The 19,504-nt window shown below is 35.7% G+C and overlaps 1 protein-coding gene across 1 annotated transcript; it reads right to left on the bottom strand.

The window, feature by feature from the left end:
- Positions 1-8,577: 8,577 nt before the first annotated feature.
- Positions 8,578-9,404, bottom strand: LOC133302024 (RING-H2 finger protein ATL1-like). The gene has a single exon (XM_061501742.1). It carries the CDS (start codon positions 9,394-9,396, stop codon positions 8,839-8,841), a length of 558 nt encoding a protein of 185 aa, XP_061357726.1. The 5' UTR covers positions 9,397-9,404; the 3' UTR covers positions 8,578-8,838.
- Positions 9,405-19,504: the final 10,100 nt, after the last annotated feature.

Here is a 19,504-nt window from a genome sequence, read left to right as displayed (position 1 = left end):
ACAATACAGAATCCTACTGGGAAGAGAATACATGTATGCATTATGCAAGGCAACACCGTCTCGCAACTTATTCGTATGAGGAAACACCTTCTCATACTATGCATAAGGAAACACTGTCTTATGTTTCAAACAAGAAAACACCGTCTTGTGTGGCACACATACATACATACATATACATGCACCATATAACAAATCATTTTCAACATACCATATCAAAGAACCATCCTCCCTCAGCGTATGCTGAAACAAACAGGGGATTTACCCCAATGACCGAAAGCTTACCTATCAAGCAATGTCCTCAAATAGTCCTTGTATCCAAGAGGTCACAACCAAAATCTCTCATAAGATCACAACCTAGTTTCAAGATGTGAAGACAATCAGTACACACACACACACACACTAGTCTACCACATTCAATTCATCAATATCTTTTGCCTATTTAAGCAATTAAGGCCTTTTTCTTAATTCATACTCAATGATTAACTAAATTATGACTTAAACTCATCTTTTAAGTGTTCATTAACATCTCCTAATGGTCTTATAGCAATTATAAGGGTTATATTTTAGAAAATCTCATTTCTGCTCGAAATAGTGTAATATCCCGATATTCCTCGAGGGCATATCCGGATATTGCATTCCCAATAACCGGATATTTCGCGACAGATTACAGAAACAACAATTAATGCGAATGGTCCCAACAAACACTATAATGCAACCAACTACCACCCTTCCAAAACCCTAACATGCATTTATACTCATGGGCATATTATTTAACATCTTTTATATCAAAACCCAGGTTTACACTTAGGATATAGCCGAAGGATCTCATCCTCACGCTCCTAAGTAGCCTCTTCAGACGTTATACCTTCTCACTAAATCTTAATCATAAGGATTGACTTATTCCTCAACTTCATTTCATTTCAGTCAAGAATTTTCCAAGGTCCCACAAGAGTCTTCAGATTTTCCCACATCTGAACGTTGTCAGGCTGTACAATATGGGACTCACTATGAATATATCTCTGAAGCTGAGACACGTGAAATACATCATATAGATTCGCCAGCTGAGGAGGTAAAGCAAGCTGATAGGCAATCAGCCTAATCTTACGAACTATCTGGTAGGGTCCCATAAATCTAGGACTCAACTTCTTTACCCCAAGAGCACGCCCCACACTTGTCACAGGTGACAACCTCACAAAGACTTGTTCTCCCTCTGCAAACTCCAGAGGTTGATGCTTGTGATCGTAGTTTCTCTTTTGACAAATGTGAGCCTGTTTTAATTTATCTCTAATATTTCTTATCTGATAAGTGGTGTCCTATACCAAATTTGGTTCAATTATTTGCCTCTCTCCAACCTTAGTCCAACAAGTAGGTGATATACACCTACAACCAGGCAAGGCCTCGTATGGTGTCATGTCCAGACTGGAATGGAAACTATTATTGTATGAGAATTCTACGAGTGAGAGGTATCTATCCCATGTCATACCTTGCTTCAGGGTGCAAGCTCTCAACATATCCTCCATGGTCTAAATGGTCCTCTCTGTCTGACCATCAGTCTAAGGATGATAAGTCGTACTCAGTCTCAAATGAGTGTTGAAAACCCACTATAGTGCTCCCCAGAAGCGAGATGTGAACTTCAGGTCCTAATCACTCACAATACTCCCAGGCACCCTGTGTAGTCTCACGATCTCCTTCAAATAGAGTCGAACCAATTGCTCTATAGTGGAACTCATCTTCACTAGCAAAAACTGGGCAGACTTCGTCAGTTTATCAATAATAACCCATATAGAATCGTATTCAGCCCGAGTCTTGAGCAACCCAACAACAAAATCCATGGAAATGCAATCCTACTTCCATACCGAAATATCTAGAGGTTGAAGCAAACCACCAGGTCTCTAGTGTTCAATCTTGACTTTCTAACAGATTAGACACTTTTCAACAAACTTTGCAATGTCATTTTTCATACCTGGCCACCTGAAATTTTTCTTTAAGTTGTAATACATTTTTGTAGCCCCTGGATAAATAAAGTATTGACCTTTATGTGCCTTAGTCAACACAGCATCCATTAGTTGGCCTTTGGGGTACAATTATCTATTTCTAATGCAATTTCAAACCTCGACTATCATCCAAGACATTCTTCTAATCTTTCTTAGATACTAGGTTCTCACTACACTGTCGAGCCTCAATGATTCTCTCCAAGAGAGCATTTTAAATGTACTTCAGAAAGATGAATATGGTGGTCAGTAAAGGCTATTTAGTTTTGGATGACTGTTTAATTATTCCAGATTTGAAGAGGAATTTTATTTCTGTTAGTTGTTTTGTGAAAACATGATTTAATAGTACAATTTAATTCCTCAGTTTCAATAAGAAGTTCATCTTCTTTTATTCTGGTATATTAAATTGTCTTTATTACTTGAGTTATATATCCCATTTAATTTATTATGTTGAATGGAAAGGATGATGAACAAGGATTTTCACCAAAGAAATAAAAGTTTCAAATGAAACATAACTTTGGCCTTAGTGATTGAGTCACATTACCTCAAGTAGGTAACATGTTTTAGTTAAAAGAGAGACTGAAAGTTCCAGAATCTTTTAAACTAAAAGCTACATGTTAGTCCTATTTGGAAGGTAAAATGGCCAAGCAATCCTACAAGGGGCCAAAAAGATTTGCGCAACTATTCAACTGGAACAGGTACATACTAATGTATGTGGACCAATTAGCGTTCAAGCCAGAAGAGGTGATGAGTACTTCATTATATGAATGTTTACTCTGGATTTGGACAGATCAACTAAGTGCGCCATAAGTCTAAATTTTTTGGAAATTTCCAAGAGGTTTAAGTCTGAGGCAGAAAAGCATGTAGGTGTTCAAATCAAAACACTTTGGTCTGACTAAAGTGTTGGCTACCTGTCTGGTAAGTTCAGGTCTTACCTGATTTAAGAGGGGATAGTTTTATAATTGTCATCTCTAGGAATGCATTAGTTGAACGAAATTTCCGTATGCAAAAATCAAATATTTCTAGACTTGGTGAAGATCATGTTCAATTATTCATCTTTGCCGATGTTGTTCAAGGGAGATGCCTAGAAGAAGGAAATGTACTTTCTTAACTTGGTTTCGACAAAATTTGTTGTAATGACACCTAAAGAATTATGGAAAGGGTGCAAGCCCAGATCAAACCATATTTGGATTTAGGGTGCTACGGCACACGTCCTACAACAGCAGTCAAATAAGATGGAATCTTGTATGGAAGAGTGCATATCTTTTGGCTACCCTAAGAGAACTAGGGATGATTTCTTATTTAGTCTTAAGGACAAGATAATCTAAGAGAACACTCACATGATTTTCTTAAAGGAGTACTAGATGAGAAATTATAAGCTCTTAAGTAAGGTTATTCTTGATGAGATTTATCTCAGATCAAGAATTTCCAGAATCTCTAGAAGCTTCATCCACTGTTCCCTTGATTGTTCAAGAGGGGATAGATATATCTCTAGGTGAACAAACAAGAGACCCTAATTGAAAATTCAACATGATAATATATAAGTGAAACTAGTAGAAATATTAGTATCACATGTGGAGGAACAATATCAAGAATAAGCAGATCCTCAAGAAATTGAAGATCCACCATTTGACCCACTCTTTGTTTTACCTATAAATACACAAGGTCTAGTGTAGTACATTCATAGTCGGAGAGAACCTTGTTAACTTTAAAGTTGTCTCTTGTTGAGTGACATTGATCCTAATAGTTACGATAATGCACTAGAAGATTTTGTTGATCAAGTGTTGCTCAAGCTATGAATAATGAGATGAAATACTCGTATTTTAACTCCGTTCGGTCCTAGTAAAGACACCAAGAGGGGTAAAACGCACAAGGTGCATGTGGACATAAAAGGCAAAGAGATGATGGACAGGAAGGTGAAAACCTTAAAAGCTAGCTTGGAGGAAATTTTTGCCAGACGCCATGCTTGAGTCTATCCAGATTCTCTTAGTTGCTATAAGTCTCAATTATGATATTTCATTTTGGGAGTTGGATGTCAGGATATCTAGATACAACAACCAAAAAGGTTTATAGCAAATGGGTAGGAACACATGGTATGCAAGTTCTGAAAGTCTATTTCATAGAATTAAGCAAGCTTCCAGGTCTTGGAACAACAGTTTTGATCAGGTTATCAAAATTTTGATTTTGAGAGAAACTTGATGAATGATGTGTATTTGTATGTAAAGGATCCAACATAAGACAATAGTTTTTCTGGTACTTTATGTAGATGATATGCTCCTTATTAGAAACAACGTGGAGGTAAAATCAAGCATAAAGAGTTGGCTAAGTTAGTGTTTTGGTATGGAAGTACTGGAGAAGCCAAATATATTCTTGGTTTTAAACTCTTATGAGACCGAAAGAATAAGTTGTTGGCATCACCTCAGAATACTTACATTGACAAAACTCTTGCCAAAATTCAACATGAGAATTATAAGAGAAGAATTATAAATTCTCAGATGTGAAATTCATCTTCCTAAAGAGTAACCAAAGACTCATAAGAAGGAAGAATGCATGAGCAGGATATCTTATGCTTTGGAAAAGGTAGACCCATGCATATCATGTTGGGCGTTAAACCAGAAATCTGTCACGAAGTGGGAGTAGTGAGACGATACCATTTTGAACCTAGAGGAATACTAGATTATTGTTAAGCATGTACTCAAGTATCTTTGGAGAACGAGAGATTATATGCTGGTATATTCTAGTGAGAGTCTTGAAAAGCTGAGTTTTCACAAATTCAGTTATTTCAAGTGTATATTGACTCAAGAAAATCAACCTCGAGCTATGAGTTTTACTCAATTAGGTTAGGAATGGAGGTGGATCTTGTAGACCCAGTTACTAAGAGTTTGCCTGAACTTGTGTTCAAGAGGCATGTTACTTCTTTGGATCTTAGGAGGATCCCAGACTTGTATTAAGCAAGTGAGAGTTATTGTTTTCATTGTGCTCTTGGAGTATAAGACGATGAAACAATGAAATCATTTTCTGAATTTCATAAATAAGGTTTTATTTATTTATTTTGCACACTATTTACAAACATCAAGGTCCGGATCAAATTGTGGAGCATATGATCATATGGACACGTTCATGGAGGACATGATCATAGGTTCTCACAATTGATGAATGGATTCACAGCCGTTAAATAAAGTTGGGCACTTTATTTATGCTGCAATATTTTATGAAATAGTTTTGTCCGAATCATTGTAAAATATTGGTGTGAATTAACATTCACATTGAAAGGATCAAGGAGAGATTTGATTAAGGTTGTTTTTCTGTCATAAGGTATCAAATGTCCAGTTAACTATAGTTAAGTGATTGCTCTTAATCCTGAGTTTATTATAAATAGGTAATCAAATAGTTTTCATTCTTTGATTTACCAACGGGTGAGGTTCGATCTATTGACGGCCAATAACTCGATATTTTGGGAGTGAGATTATTTGATTATCGGTATTTATGAAATAAACAACAAGGAGTTTATAGGAAATATCCTCTTGATATGTTTCAGTACTTGGATATTAAAGACACTGGCCAGTGCAATTAATCCATTAGAGAAACTATCATAGTCAAGTGAATAAATAATTGACTGGGTTACAGAAAATTAATCAATCAATTATAGACATTCTGTAAAGGGGCAATGCATATTCATGTTATAAAGGTCATTAATCTTGGAGTTCACGTTCGGGCTTTTAGTGGAGTAGCGCCGAATTAGATAATCTTTCAAAGATTATCAGGATCCTTGATGAGTGACAAATGGTAGATCCACAGGCTAGCTTGAGACAAGGGATAGGTTGTATAATCAGATGATGATGGCTTATGGGCTACATAGTCTTGGGTTTATGAACTCAAGTTTGTGTCCAAAAGAGCAAGTGGGAGATTGTTGGGTTTAGTATGCTCTTTTCACTTAAGCCCAATAGCTTTAGTGAGAGTGAGCCTAAAGTCCAATTTTAACCCATGAAGCTTAGGGTTAGTTTTAGATTGGGCAGAGTATATAAACACTCTTTTCTCCCTTATGCCTCCTAGGGTTACAGACATCAGAAACACATCAAAGAGGCAGACGTTCATCATCTGAATGGTTGCCCACACGACTCCCTGATCCCCTTGAGTCATAGCCTGGATGATCAACTGTAGAGCGGAATTGCGACCGTTCGTGGTGCGTTGCTACAGATCGTGAGGCTTGAGGAGGAGAACTGAACGTGAGAAATTGTCACGCTCGCTGCTTCATCCCAGGTAATCAAAGCGGTGTCTTTATCCTTCATCACATCGGTACGATGCGCTTCTGCATTTCTGATGATATACCTTCAATTTTATTATAATAATGTTATTTAATCGTGTCGGACATGATTAAATTCGTGTGTCGGGTCAATTAATGTGTCTGGAATGTTAACGACGTGTCGGATACCATTCGGAGTGTATCAGACACCAACACTTCAATTTTTTTGAAAAGTTTGTGCTACATAAGTTACACTAGAATACACGGAAGAGCATCTTGCCTACACAAGCATTGAAAATGCAAACACAGCCATATTCTATGATTAGATACACACATATGTTCACGAATGAAATTCTATACAAAACCAAGGTCGCTGCCGCTTGATTGCTTGGTCTTTTAGAGTTCGACATTTCCTACCAACCTCGCAAAGTGATCAAGGTTCAAGCTATATCCCACTTCATAGTGGAGTCAACTATTATTCGCCGCTTACGAAAAGAGAGCTTAGACTGTCTACATCGATTGCATGTGCTTCATCTAAACCAAACCAAAGGAAGTGGCACCGGTGTCATCCTATGCAACAGTTATGGAATCTGGATGAACAATAATTTTGATTCGAATTATTGTTGTCGAACAATCTGGCATAATTAATATGAAACTCTCATTGTAGGGTTCCTTATAGATAAGAACTTAGGTACCACTAATTAAGGTGATGGTGATATGCAGTGATTAGCTAGTTACCGCCCAAAAGCCTCGGTAGCTACCATGCCAAAAAACCCAACTTCAAATTCACTGTAAACTAAAGAAACACGTACTTTTTATTTTATTTTATAATAAATTAAACCCGACAATGTGTTCTAAATTCATGATGTATATATAAAACTAGAAAGCATTCGAAAAGCATACCTTTCTTTTTCCTAGTAAATTCCAAAAGAAAAAAGAAAAGTTGCGAGGGTCTATTTCTTTTTCTCGTTTTACCATGTTACGTCATTTATGTTACATGCGGAACATTCTATTCGGATTAGACCGGAATTGAAGTTAAAGATGCTATACAAACAATCAAAACGATGGTAACCAAGTTGATGTATGAGAGTTGAGCAGATGAAAATGAAAGCATTTATTCAATCGTTTCCAGTATCATCTTTGAAAGTGATTTAAAATCTTAATTTTGGACATGTTCCAAACAAGATTATCTCCCATAAAGGATATACGTGGACTGTGATTTATCCAAAAGAAGAAGATGTTATACAAACAATATCTCCATTTCCCATATGCTGTTTTACCGCATCTCAAATTGTCTCTTTCATTTCGTCAAATGGAATTCAACGGTTTCATAGTAAAATGATAAAAGCCTTTAGAATTGAACTTGTTCATAAAGTGTATCCGAAAAAGAAAAAAAAAACTTAGTTCATAAAGTGAATAAATAAAAATGTTTTTTTAAAAAAATTTAATTTAAAGTGTATTATAAATTTAATTCACTAACATTTAATAGTAAACATATTCTTATTCATCCATTTTAAAATTAAGCTTATTTTGATAAAAATTATTGCACCAAATAGTGTCACCTTAATTGATACCTCAATTAGTGGCTCGTACTAACAATAATAGATAGAAACCGATAAAAGAACTTAAAGAAGAAAGTTGAAAGATGTGGACACATGCGGACCAAATTGAATGGTCTAGCTGGAAGACGCCGGCCACCCCTTTAAAAAGCAAATTAAGGAAAGGCTGAATCTTCAACTTGGTTCAAGTTATTCACTGAATTTTCAAATTAATTATAGATTAATCTATACTTAACACAGTTAGGATCATTTTATATATACGTAAGTCATATTTTTAATTTTAATTATTAATTTAACTTATATTTAATTAATCTAGTTTTTTTAGTTATGTGAAACATGAGATACAAATGGATCAATCACTTAGACTAAGTATACAACTTTTTTTTTACGCCTGTCTAAGAACAACCTGCGCTTTTTTTGGAATAAAATAAACTTATATTCGTATAAAATTAATAAGTCTTACACTCAATTTTAATGGTTGATCTACATATATTTGACGGTTATAATTTATTAAGTTGTATTTATTAATTGATTATTAATCGCAAATAAATTATAACAATTATATGCACGTAAGTCAACGATTTAGATTGAATAAAAGACTTTTATTCTTGTATTGATGTAAGTTGATCATGTTCTATATATATAATTAAATGAATTATATTAAAAATATATTCATTTCTAAAAAAAAATATTGCTTTACACATATATATTGTAGGAGAATACTAGTCTCATGTGGTAGGAAACTAGTTACTTCATGCCATAGACACAAAGCATGTGGGGTCTATTTATTTATTTATTTTAAAAGAATGAGCTCTACATATTTTGTGTCTATGACATGATATACTAGTTTTCTATGACATGAGACTAGTATCTCCCTGTGTTGTATCAAATAAAGTGCTCCAAATAATAAGCAAATTGGTAAAAAAATTGTCATCCAACTTAATCCTCCAAAGGACTAAAGAACCTAATGTATGTCGTGGCGTTCAAGTTGTGCTTGGCTCATTGTCCCCTCAATCAGGCAACTGGCCCCACACATTTCTAAACCTCAAACAGAGATGCCACCGGATTCCATCAACACATGACGATAATTATCTGCCGGAAAAGGGTGAAAGAAAGGCCCAACGGGTGTTCTACAAATTGGGCAATCAAAGTGAGAGTAAAGCCACATGTCTATACAAATAGCATGAAAAGAGTGCTTGCACCGTGGTAGCTTCCTCACCTCTTCCCCTTCTTCATAAACTGATAAGCAAACTGGGCATTCATAATCATCACCATCACCTCTTTGCTCTTCTTGATCTTCTTCTTTCGCTACCACCAACTCTTTCTTGTATTTGAAGCTTGAGAGCAAGTTCCTTTGTGGGTTTTCAAAGCTTCTATTTTGAGGGACCCCTTCAACTAACCCATGTGGTCCTGTATCTTGTGACTGCGTGTGGCGCCTGTTGCAACGTTTGATGATGATGAGGTTGTATAGGGTTAGCACTATTGCTGTTGTTCCAACCACAACTAGGCCATAGTATAACATGGGCATACTAGTGTTCTTGCTTGATGAGAAAGAGGGTGGAGGAGGGGGTGTGATTGTGAAGGGGCTCAGAACATCGACCATTTTTTTTATGAAATTGGGATAGGGAATTTGGAGAATAAGTTTAAGATTATTTGGTAGACAACTAGACATGAGATCGAGAGAAAAATCCTATCCAGTGGGTTAGATGTGATAGAATTATTGGATATTTATTTATTTTTTTGTTAAAATTAAATTAATATTAAGTAGTTAATCTAAAAGCCGTGGCGGTTATGCTATCATTGAAGAAGAGAATATAATATATTTTTTTTTTTTGGTAAATAGAATATAATTTTTTTTATTCAAGTTAGATAAAATATGTCACGGAATATTTACTATTTTTGAAAGACGAAGAAGAATGGACAAATAAATGTACTATAAGGGGGTGTGAGAGTGACCAGAATTACAGAAAATTAATTAGGCTCATGTCTCTCTTGCACGTAACAATCTATTTCTTTGCATGCGGTTTTGGTAATACTCTTTGGATAAAAATCAGAAACTAGTTTTGTATCTATCCGGAAATCGGAATTGCTTCTATCCACAGGTAAACAGAGCTATGATTTTATTAAGGTTTCATCGTTATACTGTGTCTTCCAATCACATAGACGTGCTGCTAAGTGTTATATATGAATATAAATTCAATCTTAATCATGGATCAACTGACACGTGGTTACTTCAGTTTAACCAATTGTCTTAAGTTCAAGTCTTAATATATGATTATATTAAAAATTTGGTAAGAAAAATTGTCACATTTATAATTCCTTTCGGCTCAACAAGATTAGTCAAGTAATAAATGAATCGATGGAGAAATCTCCAAAAAGAATAAAATAAAATAATATCACATAAATTTTCTCTCTCTTCTTTGTTTAAAAGGAAGAATATACCAAGCAGTACATTTTGAGTTGTTTTAAATACTCTAGCTTCTAAAGTAAAATTCCCATAATCAATGGTGAGTAGGATCGAGAGGCACCACAAAATTTGATAATAGTAAAAAAAACAGAAGTCCAGAAGTTCTTTCTTTGCATCATTTAAAATTATTGGGGAAAAGACATAAACTATTTCCATCTTCTGCATGTTAAATATTAGAATATTTTCATTTCGCAAAATTATAATTAGATAGAAGAAAAAAAGAAATAGAATTCCATTCGACCAGTTCCACTTCCACACACGTTGTTCAATTTTTTTTTTCTTCATTTATAGAAAAATTGAGACATAAAATTATATAAAACTCTTATAGAGAAGAAGTCAAGAAGGCATGGAAAGAGTGAGAGAGCCATTTCCAGAGGGAGATAAAATTGTTGTGGGATATTCAAGTGTGATGAGTCCCACATTGGTTGGTAATGTGCTAAGTGAAGAATATATAAGTGGAAGGACTCATGAACCCAATGTCTTAAAGTTTTGGATTGAGACATGGTGTCGGATTCACTTGCTACGGTTGGTGTAGCCTTAGCTCATTGGTGGTGGCCCCCCGCCACGGGCTTCCCCCTGGACCCGCCTGACATTGGTATCAGAGTCGGGTTGGGCTCGAGCTAGCCTAGTGATTGGCTAGGAGGCAGGTCGAGTACTTTGCGCTTGGAGTACTCGGTTGAGGGGGAGCATACCAATGGTGGGTTTCACACTTGAGGGGGAGATTGTTGTGGGATATTCAAGTGTGATAAGTCCCACATTGGTTGGTAATGGACTTGAGGGGGAGATTGTTGTGGGATATTCAAGTGTGATGAGTCACACATTGGTTGGTAATGGGCTAAGTGAAGAGTATATAAGTGAAAAGACACATGAACCCAATGCCTTAAAGTTTTGGGTTGAGACATGGTGTCGGATCCACTTGCTACAGTTGATGTAGCCTTAGCTCATTGGTAGTGGCCCTCCGCCACGGGCTTCCCCCTGAACCCGCCTCACAAAAATGTGATGGTGATCGTGAAAAGAAAGGTTCCGCAAGAATTGGATTTGGTTTGGGAAGGGAGGTCAGCAATTAAATCCTTTAAGAAATGTTGTATCTTATCATATTCTTATGTGTACGTATCTATGACCCTACCCTTGTTGATGGGATTATCTCCACTTCTGTGTAATAAGTTACATGGGTTCCTTGGTATCAAATCATCCGATTCCGGAGCTGTGCTGCTTACCAAAATGGAGATTCCACTATTTGAAGTAGAGAATGCCTAATAGTGTTTGATAATGTTGGGCAACACATTGCTGCAAACAAAACACTGGGTGCATGTTTCTACCCAAAAAAAAAAATACACTTAATTGGTGCATAGATGCTATGGGAATATGTTACTAGTTTTCTGAGAGGTTGCGCTCTCATTTGGTGCTTTAGGCTTTGTTTGAGAGTTGATTTTAGGAGGGGAAGAAAAGGAAAGAAAGGGTTTTAGAAAGCTATTTTCTTGTTTGTGAGTTTAAAAAAATGAGAGGAAGAAATTGAAGATTTTTAATAAACCCTCCAAAACTCTTCTTCTTCTTAAAATTAAAATTCCCCCAATTTGGGAGTTTGAAGAGACAAATATTAAAAATTATTTATCTACCCTTAGCATTAAAACGTGAAAATTACATAAATGTTAATCATTTTTAAATGTGACATTATTAGAAAAGTCTCAAATATCGAAAGAATTTACCGGCGAAAAATATTTCGTCAAAAATAGTGATGAAATTTTTGATGAAATTGATGTCAAAAAAATTTCGACAAAATTAGAGACGGAACTAGATTTTGACATAATCATAGACACAAATTTTTTACGGAAAAAAATTCAGTCAAAATTATTGATAGAATCTAAATTCCGTCAAAACTTTCAACGAAAATATTTTCGTCCAAAATTTTGATGAAACACATATCCATCGAAAAGTTTCGACGTAAAATAAATTACGTCAAATTTTTTTGCAGAAAACATTTCCATCAAATTTTTTCTCAAAAATTTTCAACGAAAATTGTTTCCTTCAAAATTTGTGACTAAAACATTTCTGTTAAAAATTTTGACAGAAATTTTTTTTTGTCAAAATTCTTTATGGAATCAAAATTTTGTCAAAATATTTCACAAAAAATCATATTTCCATCAAAATTTTCAACGAAACACATTTCCATCAAAAAAATTTGACGGGAATTTTTTTTATCAAAATTCTGTATAGAATTTATATTTTGTCGAAAGATTTTGAAGAAAAATTTTTCGTTAAACTTTTCGAAAAAAAAAATTCTATCGAAAATTTTGACAACAAATATTTCGATACAAAATTTTGCCAAAAAAAATATTATGTCAAAATTCTTTACATAATCTAAATTTCATCGAAAGTTTCGAATGAAACATTTCCCTCAAAATTTGTGACAAAACAATTTCCGTCAAAATTTTTATCATAACACATTTTCATCGAAATTTTGAACGGAAAACATTTTGTCAAAATTTTTGACGAAATTCTTTTTTCGTTTAAAACATTTAATGGAGGAAATCATTTTTGTCAAAATTTTTGACGAACACTAAATTTCGTCAAAATTTTTTATAGAAATTTATTTTTGTGAAAATTTTTATCGGAGAAAAAATTTCATTGCTTTTCGACGAAAAGTATTCTGGCGAAAACATAATTTTGTGACGAAATTTTAATCGTTTGCAACGTAGAAATTTCGTCGAAAATATGATCTTTTTTAGTACATTGAAAAGTACATAAATATTTTTGTTAGAAATTTTAAATTTAATTTAATTTGTAAAATATATTAATTATATTTATTTTAAAAATGGGGTAAAATGGTAAAAAATCATTAACCCTCTATTTTCCTCCCTTTTCATTTTTTTAACTCCCAAACAAGGGAAGGGAATACCCTTCAATTTCCTTCCCCTCCCTCTTCTTTGAATGTCCTTCCTTCCCTTCCCCTTCAAACTCTCAAACAAAGCCATAGTGTTGTGTTTCGAATATTAAAGAAAGATATATATTATATTTTATACTTCGATAATAATAAAATTATAAAATTACCATAGATAAAGATAACATAATTCAACGTGATTTGACAAATTGCTATGAGAAATTTGAAATTCGAGAGTGTATATAAAAAGATGTAATTTTTTATGATAAAAGAGGCAACAATTAATTTAAAAAAAATAAATGGATCAAGAGCAATAAGAAAAAAGAAGAAGAAGAAATCAAAATCAATGGCAACATACCATTGTACAACCTTTCAAAAAAATTTAATCTCACAAAAGTTATATATCCAACAAGTCAAGCATCAAAGTCAAAAGAGAAATCAAGATTCAAAAATTAATACAAGAAGCGAAGTCCAAGACCCTTAGAGAAATATACCTATAGGACTTAGATTTATATATAAGGGTATATGTTGAATTGCATTAGTGGGCTTAAAAAATGTGTTTTTCAAAATGCATAATGTACGGCATATGATTCTTGAAAATGATCATGAAAAAATGTTTTTTTACATGTTTTAGAATTTAGAAATATTTTCCCAAAGAACTTGCACATAGGATGGTTAGAAGCCATTAGGATCAAAATTGACTTGAAAAAATTACATAATTAGCTTCTGTCAAGAAAGTATATACAGATTCTTTCTTGACAAATATTCAAATTCTTCCTTGGAACTAATTGGATTCAAATACTTTTTGAAAATAATTTGATTACCTTCTTCCCAGAATGGAGGAATTTGATAACATACTAGTTACTAAGCATTCTAATGACTAATAACGATTATTTTATTTGTTGGGAACTTATATATATTCATTGATTACGCCTCCAACCAATATTGGACACTATTTGATTCTATATTGAGCCTTTATTAAAAGATTTCGTTGCACTTAACCTCATAGTTACATGTTCATGATTATTTGATTCTTTGAGTTCATCATTTTTGAAAATCATATACCCAATAGCTCTTCAATTCGTATATATACACTTTAAGGGTGTTTATTCAATTTCAAATTCATTCTTAAATGTATTTGTTTTGTCTTAGAGACAGAGATGTCTAGCACAATGGACTAGTACGTTGCTATTGGATCTAAGTGCCCTCTCCAAGGTATCTATGGATGAGATACCCTTGAGTCAAGCGGATCACTGTGCACAGAATAACTATAAATTGTTTTTGCCAAATGGGGTGTGTGTGTGCGCACAGTGACAGCATAACAGTAAGAGAGAGCCTAACATACCTGTAGGTTTTACCTCTTATTTATAGAGTTTACCTATGAGTAGTGGATTCTGAACCTTTAGTGCCTCTGATGACGACCCAAGCCCATATGTCATGCTATCGTATTAGGATTGATATCTTTGATGGATATCCTTCCATGGTTATATTTGATTAATATCCTGGATTTCCCTTGTTGGGCTTGTTGATTAATGGGCCTCATATATGGGTCCATAACAGTTGCCCCTCAGTCAGGCAGTTTGGGTGTCCAGGCTGCCGGGGTGAAATATTTACATTCGTCTGGGTTTTTACAGAGTATACCCGGGTTCTCATGATTTCATTGTGCATATATTTTGACTTTCGAAGTTTCTGAATTTATGTATTAAGGGACAATATCTCTTTGTCCCCTATCTCGGCAAGTTGATTAATCAGCATACCGAGTTATTATTCCTGTTGTTCTAAACTGGGTTATAGATGGACTTGGAGTCGTTTTATATCCAACTAGCGAGTTGCCTCGAAGCCTATTAATTCTGCAACCCAGTTTGCCGCAGCTTGTTATGGAGTGGATAACTCCTTCTGGGAACCCAGCTAGAGGTTCCTACTGCCCCAGTTGCTTGTTTGAGCATTTTACCGGGGTCATAGTTACCTTTATTGGAGTAATGATTCGATTTTTACATGTGGTGATTGTCGCATTCATTCTCGTGCTACAGCCGATTTATGTCGTCTTAGTATTTTATGTGCATTTATTGAGTGAGTCATTTCAGGTGTCTAATCATTACTTTTGGGTGTAATGACTATGATGCCCTTGACCCTTGCCATTCGTAATCGTTGTGGTTACCAAAACTAGTATATATATACTCGTCCTTTTTTCCTATTCCTTCTTTTTTTACGCTCATTGTTCTTCAGAAGTCACGTTTCCTCTTCGTGATTTTCTTGAGAACCCGCATTTGCAATTTTTGCTTTCAAATACTCCTTTGCTTCAGGTACCTTCATTCTTCTCCTGAATTCTTCCATTTCTTTCGTCCTTTTGAGTATCTGAATATGTTGTTGTTTTCTGAGTTTTTCCATTTTTGAATCTTCATTCTTTCTGTTTTTGAAATTTCTTTTCTGGATGTTGTCTTTTTGTGGAATCATTTGTAAGTTGTGTTTTGGGTTTCCTTAGTATTTCTGGTCTTTTTGGAGAATTGTATTTGCTTTTAATTTTGAGATTCTAGGTATATTATCCCCCTATTTCTGTCCTTTCCTCCGCCTTTACTTAAATTTGGTGTCGCTTCCATTACTTGCTATAATGAGGGGGGATCCTTCTTCAGTTGTGCGTGATGAAGGGAAGAAGGAGGATGAATCCTAGTTACTGAAGAAGATTCCTCTTGGAGCTCGGTTCTGGCTGTGGGGGATACCCAGGATCGAGGAGGAAGAACGCGAAGACATGCTTCGTGGTTACCGTGGTGGCAGATCCAAGAAGAGATCCGAGTTGTCTAACCATGGTTTAAATGAGAACCTTACTAGTTGGGCTCGTGGTTCTTCCAAACGGGGTAGAGGTTGTCCTTTTACCAATAGACGTATTCCCCAGTATTTTCCCCATACCGGGTTAAACCCCTCCAATGTTGCTTCTAATCCAAGTTTTGATGTATCATCCACTTCCTGTGTTCTTCTTAAATCCTCCAAGCCTAAGAAAGTTGGCCTATGTTATTCTTGTGTCTTTCTGAGTTCTAAACTCATTGAGAAATAGTGTGACTCTCTAGTCGAGTATACCTTGGCGAGTTGTTGTCATGGAGGTATTCCAGGATCTACCTCGACTTCTGGTGAGGCGGATAATCCGATTGCAATCTCGAAGAAATCCACATCTTCATCCACTAGTGATTATGCTTTTTTGATTCAGGTATGTCTATTCATTTCTTCTGATTATGCTTCTCCTTGTTTTAGGTATTTATGGCGTCGTCTCCACCAAAGATTGTAAAGGAGTCTCATTCTGCTGAGTCGGATACTGAGTCTCCTCCTGCCGCCTTAATAACCCGGTTTCCCTGGGTAACTTATGAAGTTTTAAGTACTACCTCCGAGATGAGCGTGGAGGACGTGTTTGGGCTCACAGTAGGGAAGTTGGAAATTATCATATAGTTTCTCCTCGTGAAGAAGAACCGGTTTGTTCGAGGAGGAACTCAGATGAGCCTTCGCTTTTCTTTTTCTACCGAGATCTAGTGACTCAACTCGGCATTCGGTTTCCCTTAACCGAGTTTCAAATTTGCATTTTGAATCACCATCATATAGTCCCTTCTTAACTCCATCCCAATGGCTGGGGTTTTGTTAAAATGTTTGAAACACTTTTGTGCTTATCTCGCCTTACCTTGCATCGTTTCTGTCTTCTTCTTCTTTTTCAGGCCATTACACCTCGTACTAGCCGTGAACCACCGGAAAGGAAGGGTTGGGTCACTCTCCGGGGTGTCGCTAAACGGAAGCTTTTTTATGTTTATTTATAGAATCCTTTAAGAACTTTAAAGAGAAGTTCTTTAAAGTTGCTGCTTAACCCAAAAGAGAACCCTAGTTCCTCAGATCTTCTGATTCTGAGGATGTAAAAGGGAAATCCCTCCTATAATTTTGCTTCGGCAAGCTTCCATTTTAAGGAAATCGAGTTGAGTTCTGATGATGTCGACATGGTTATTGCCATGGGCGAATATATCCAATCACGTGGTCATGCTAGTTTGGCCTCTTTTATTTTCAAGTCTCAAGAAGAACTTGATTCAGAAATGAGTATGATTTTTATTCACTCACTTATGTTATTTCTATCATATAACGTTTTATTATAATCTGGTTCCATGTTTTCTATTTGCACGTCCAGATATGGAGGGCCAGCAAAATAAGCAACCTAGTTTTTTAGCTGCCTTGAGCCGAGGTAAAAAGGGCGCGGTTGTTGATCTTACAACCCGAAAGAGAAAGACCCCTGAGCCCAGGCCAAGAAGCTTACTGCCAGTGAGAAAAGCAAAGGGATCCCGGCTGATAAGGGTGTCCCTGCCTCTACTCAAGTTCTAGCCACAGCTCCTCATCCTCCTCATACCATTGGCCTCGCGAAGAATGATTTGTGGCAATCCGAGGTCAGTGGCGATTTCCGTGATGTCATCTGTCCACCAGACAATTTCTTTAATTCCACTCCCTTTATTGCTTTTGAGGTGAGGGAGTTAGAAAAAATTAAGGTAAACCGAATGAAAATGGCTTCACTGGCAAGGCCTCTACTGTCTGTGAAGAATAAACATGTTCGCATTTTGAATGAGATGAGCGTAGCCCGAGAGGACAAGGGTAAGACTCTTGCTGAGCTGCTAAAAGTGAAGGAGGACCTCAAGACTCTCCAGTACGAACATAATTCCATTCAACGTCTACATGTGAACAATGTTCAATCCTTGAAGGATCTTAAAATCATGCATGAACGTACTAAGGGGAAGTTGAAGGAAGCTGAGAACGGTGCTTAATTCTACCGAGGTGAGTTGGAAAAGTCAGTTTTGGACTCTTTCAACAATGCCCTGCAGAAAATTAGAGTTCTTAACCCTAACCTTGAGTTTAACACCACAGGGTTGCATCACAAAGCCTTTGTTAGCGGTGGTCAAATCGTTCCTCCTCCTCCGGATTCTCCTGCTGGTGATTCACCGACACAAGTTGAAGGTGACCGAGTTGAAGGAGAAGAGGAGGTTAATATTCAAGATGTTGCCGATGTAGGTGATGTGCAGATGGGCCAGGTTGAGACTCCAACGGAATGAAAGGCCGTGATGCTGGTTTAGCTTGTAATCCTTTTTTTTCTTGGGACCTTTGAGTCCCTTTTTAATTTGTAATGAATATTGTCGGGTTCTGGCTCGGTTCATTTAATATTTCTGACACATTTTATCTTCTTTGTGCCTTTGGATAATTTCGTCCTTATAATGTTGTCTTGCGTACTTACATTTAATACTTGCCTAATCACTTAGCATAAAACGGTCTTTCATTGACTCGGTTCATTATATATTGCCGGGTTATTTGACATATTTTACCCGGTCTTTCATTTTTAGCAATTATCAACACGTCTTTGCCTAAGAAATTTCGTGCCTTTGAAAAGCAGGCTTTGTATATCTATTGCTTAGGTTTGTAACTTAGATATATTTCTAAGTATTTCACACCTTATCAAGATTTTTCTTCTATCCGAGATGGATAATATCATTAACTCGGATGTACATCTTGAGTACTATTTATTGACCTGGCCGGGGTCAAAATATATTGTATGGATTTGCGTTTTTCTTTGTCATTTTCCATGACGCTTTTTATTTTAACTTAACGTTTTGTTAAGTTACTATTGATGAAGGTGAGCATTGTTTCCTTTAATCATGATCTAGGTTTTTGCAATCCGGTTCTATCCAAGGTAAAGGAAATATTGTCACATGTCCTAATCTGGTCTTTCAACCATAGTATGGAGCATTTCGACTTGGTCAGAGTCAGCATGACAAATCACACTTATATCTCGGATTCATAATATGTTGATGCATCATAATCATATAAGGATAAATTTTGAAAAGAAAAACTCCTCCTTTATTGATATAAAAAATTTTGATTGCATGAATTTGCCGATATAGTTGGCTTTAGACAATCCATACAAAGCAAAATAATCCGCCTAGAAATTGAAAAAGCTTTAAAAATAGCCAGTCCATAGAACTCGGATTTAACTGTAATACATCTTCATTTTATCCGCATTCCATGTTCTTTTGATAGGCTTCCCTTCTGTCGTTTCCAGGGTATACGCTCTTTTACCAAGTTTCTCTTTAACCCGGTAAGGGTCTTCCCAGTTTGCAGCTAGCTTTTCATCTTTTGCATTCTTGTTGCCGATATTTTCTCTTCAAAGTACCAGGTCATCTTTTTCAAATGCCCTTGCTCTTACTTTTCTATTGTATCTAGTTGCTATCAATTGTTTGACTTCCATATCCCGGCAATGTGTCGTAACCCTGACTTCATCTATCAGGTCTAGCTCTGTTGCAAGAATCTTATTATTCTCTTCTTCATTTTGCTTGATATTATTCATCCTTCTCCTAGAAGGTT

Source organism: Gastrolobium bilobum, unplaced genomic scaffold (genome assembly GCF_033153095.1).
Source record: "Gastrolobium bilobum isolate Gb01-03AN ecotype WA unplaced genomic scaffold, APGP_CSIRO_Gbil_v1 utg929, whole genome shotgun sequence".
NCBI classification, from domain to species: Eukaryota; Viridiplantae; Streptophyta; class Magnoliopsida; order Fabales; family Fabaceae; genus Gastrolobium; species Gastrolobium bilobum.
Note: the sequence above shows the minus strand (reverse complement) of the source record. Positions and strands in the feature narration are given on the sequence as shown.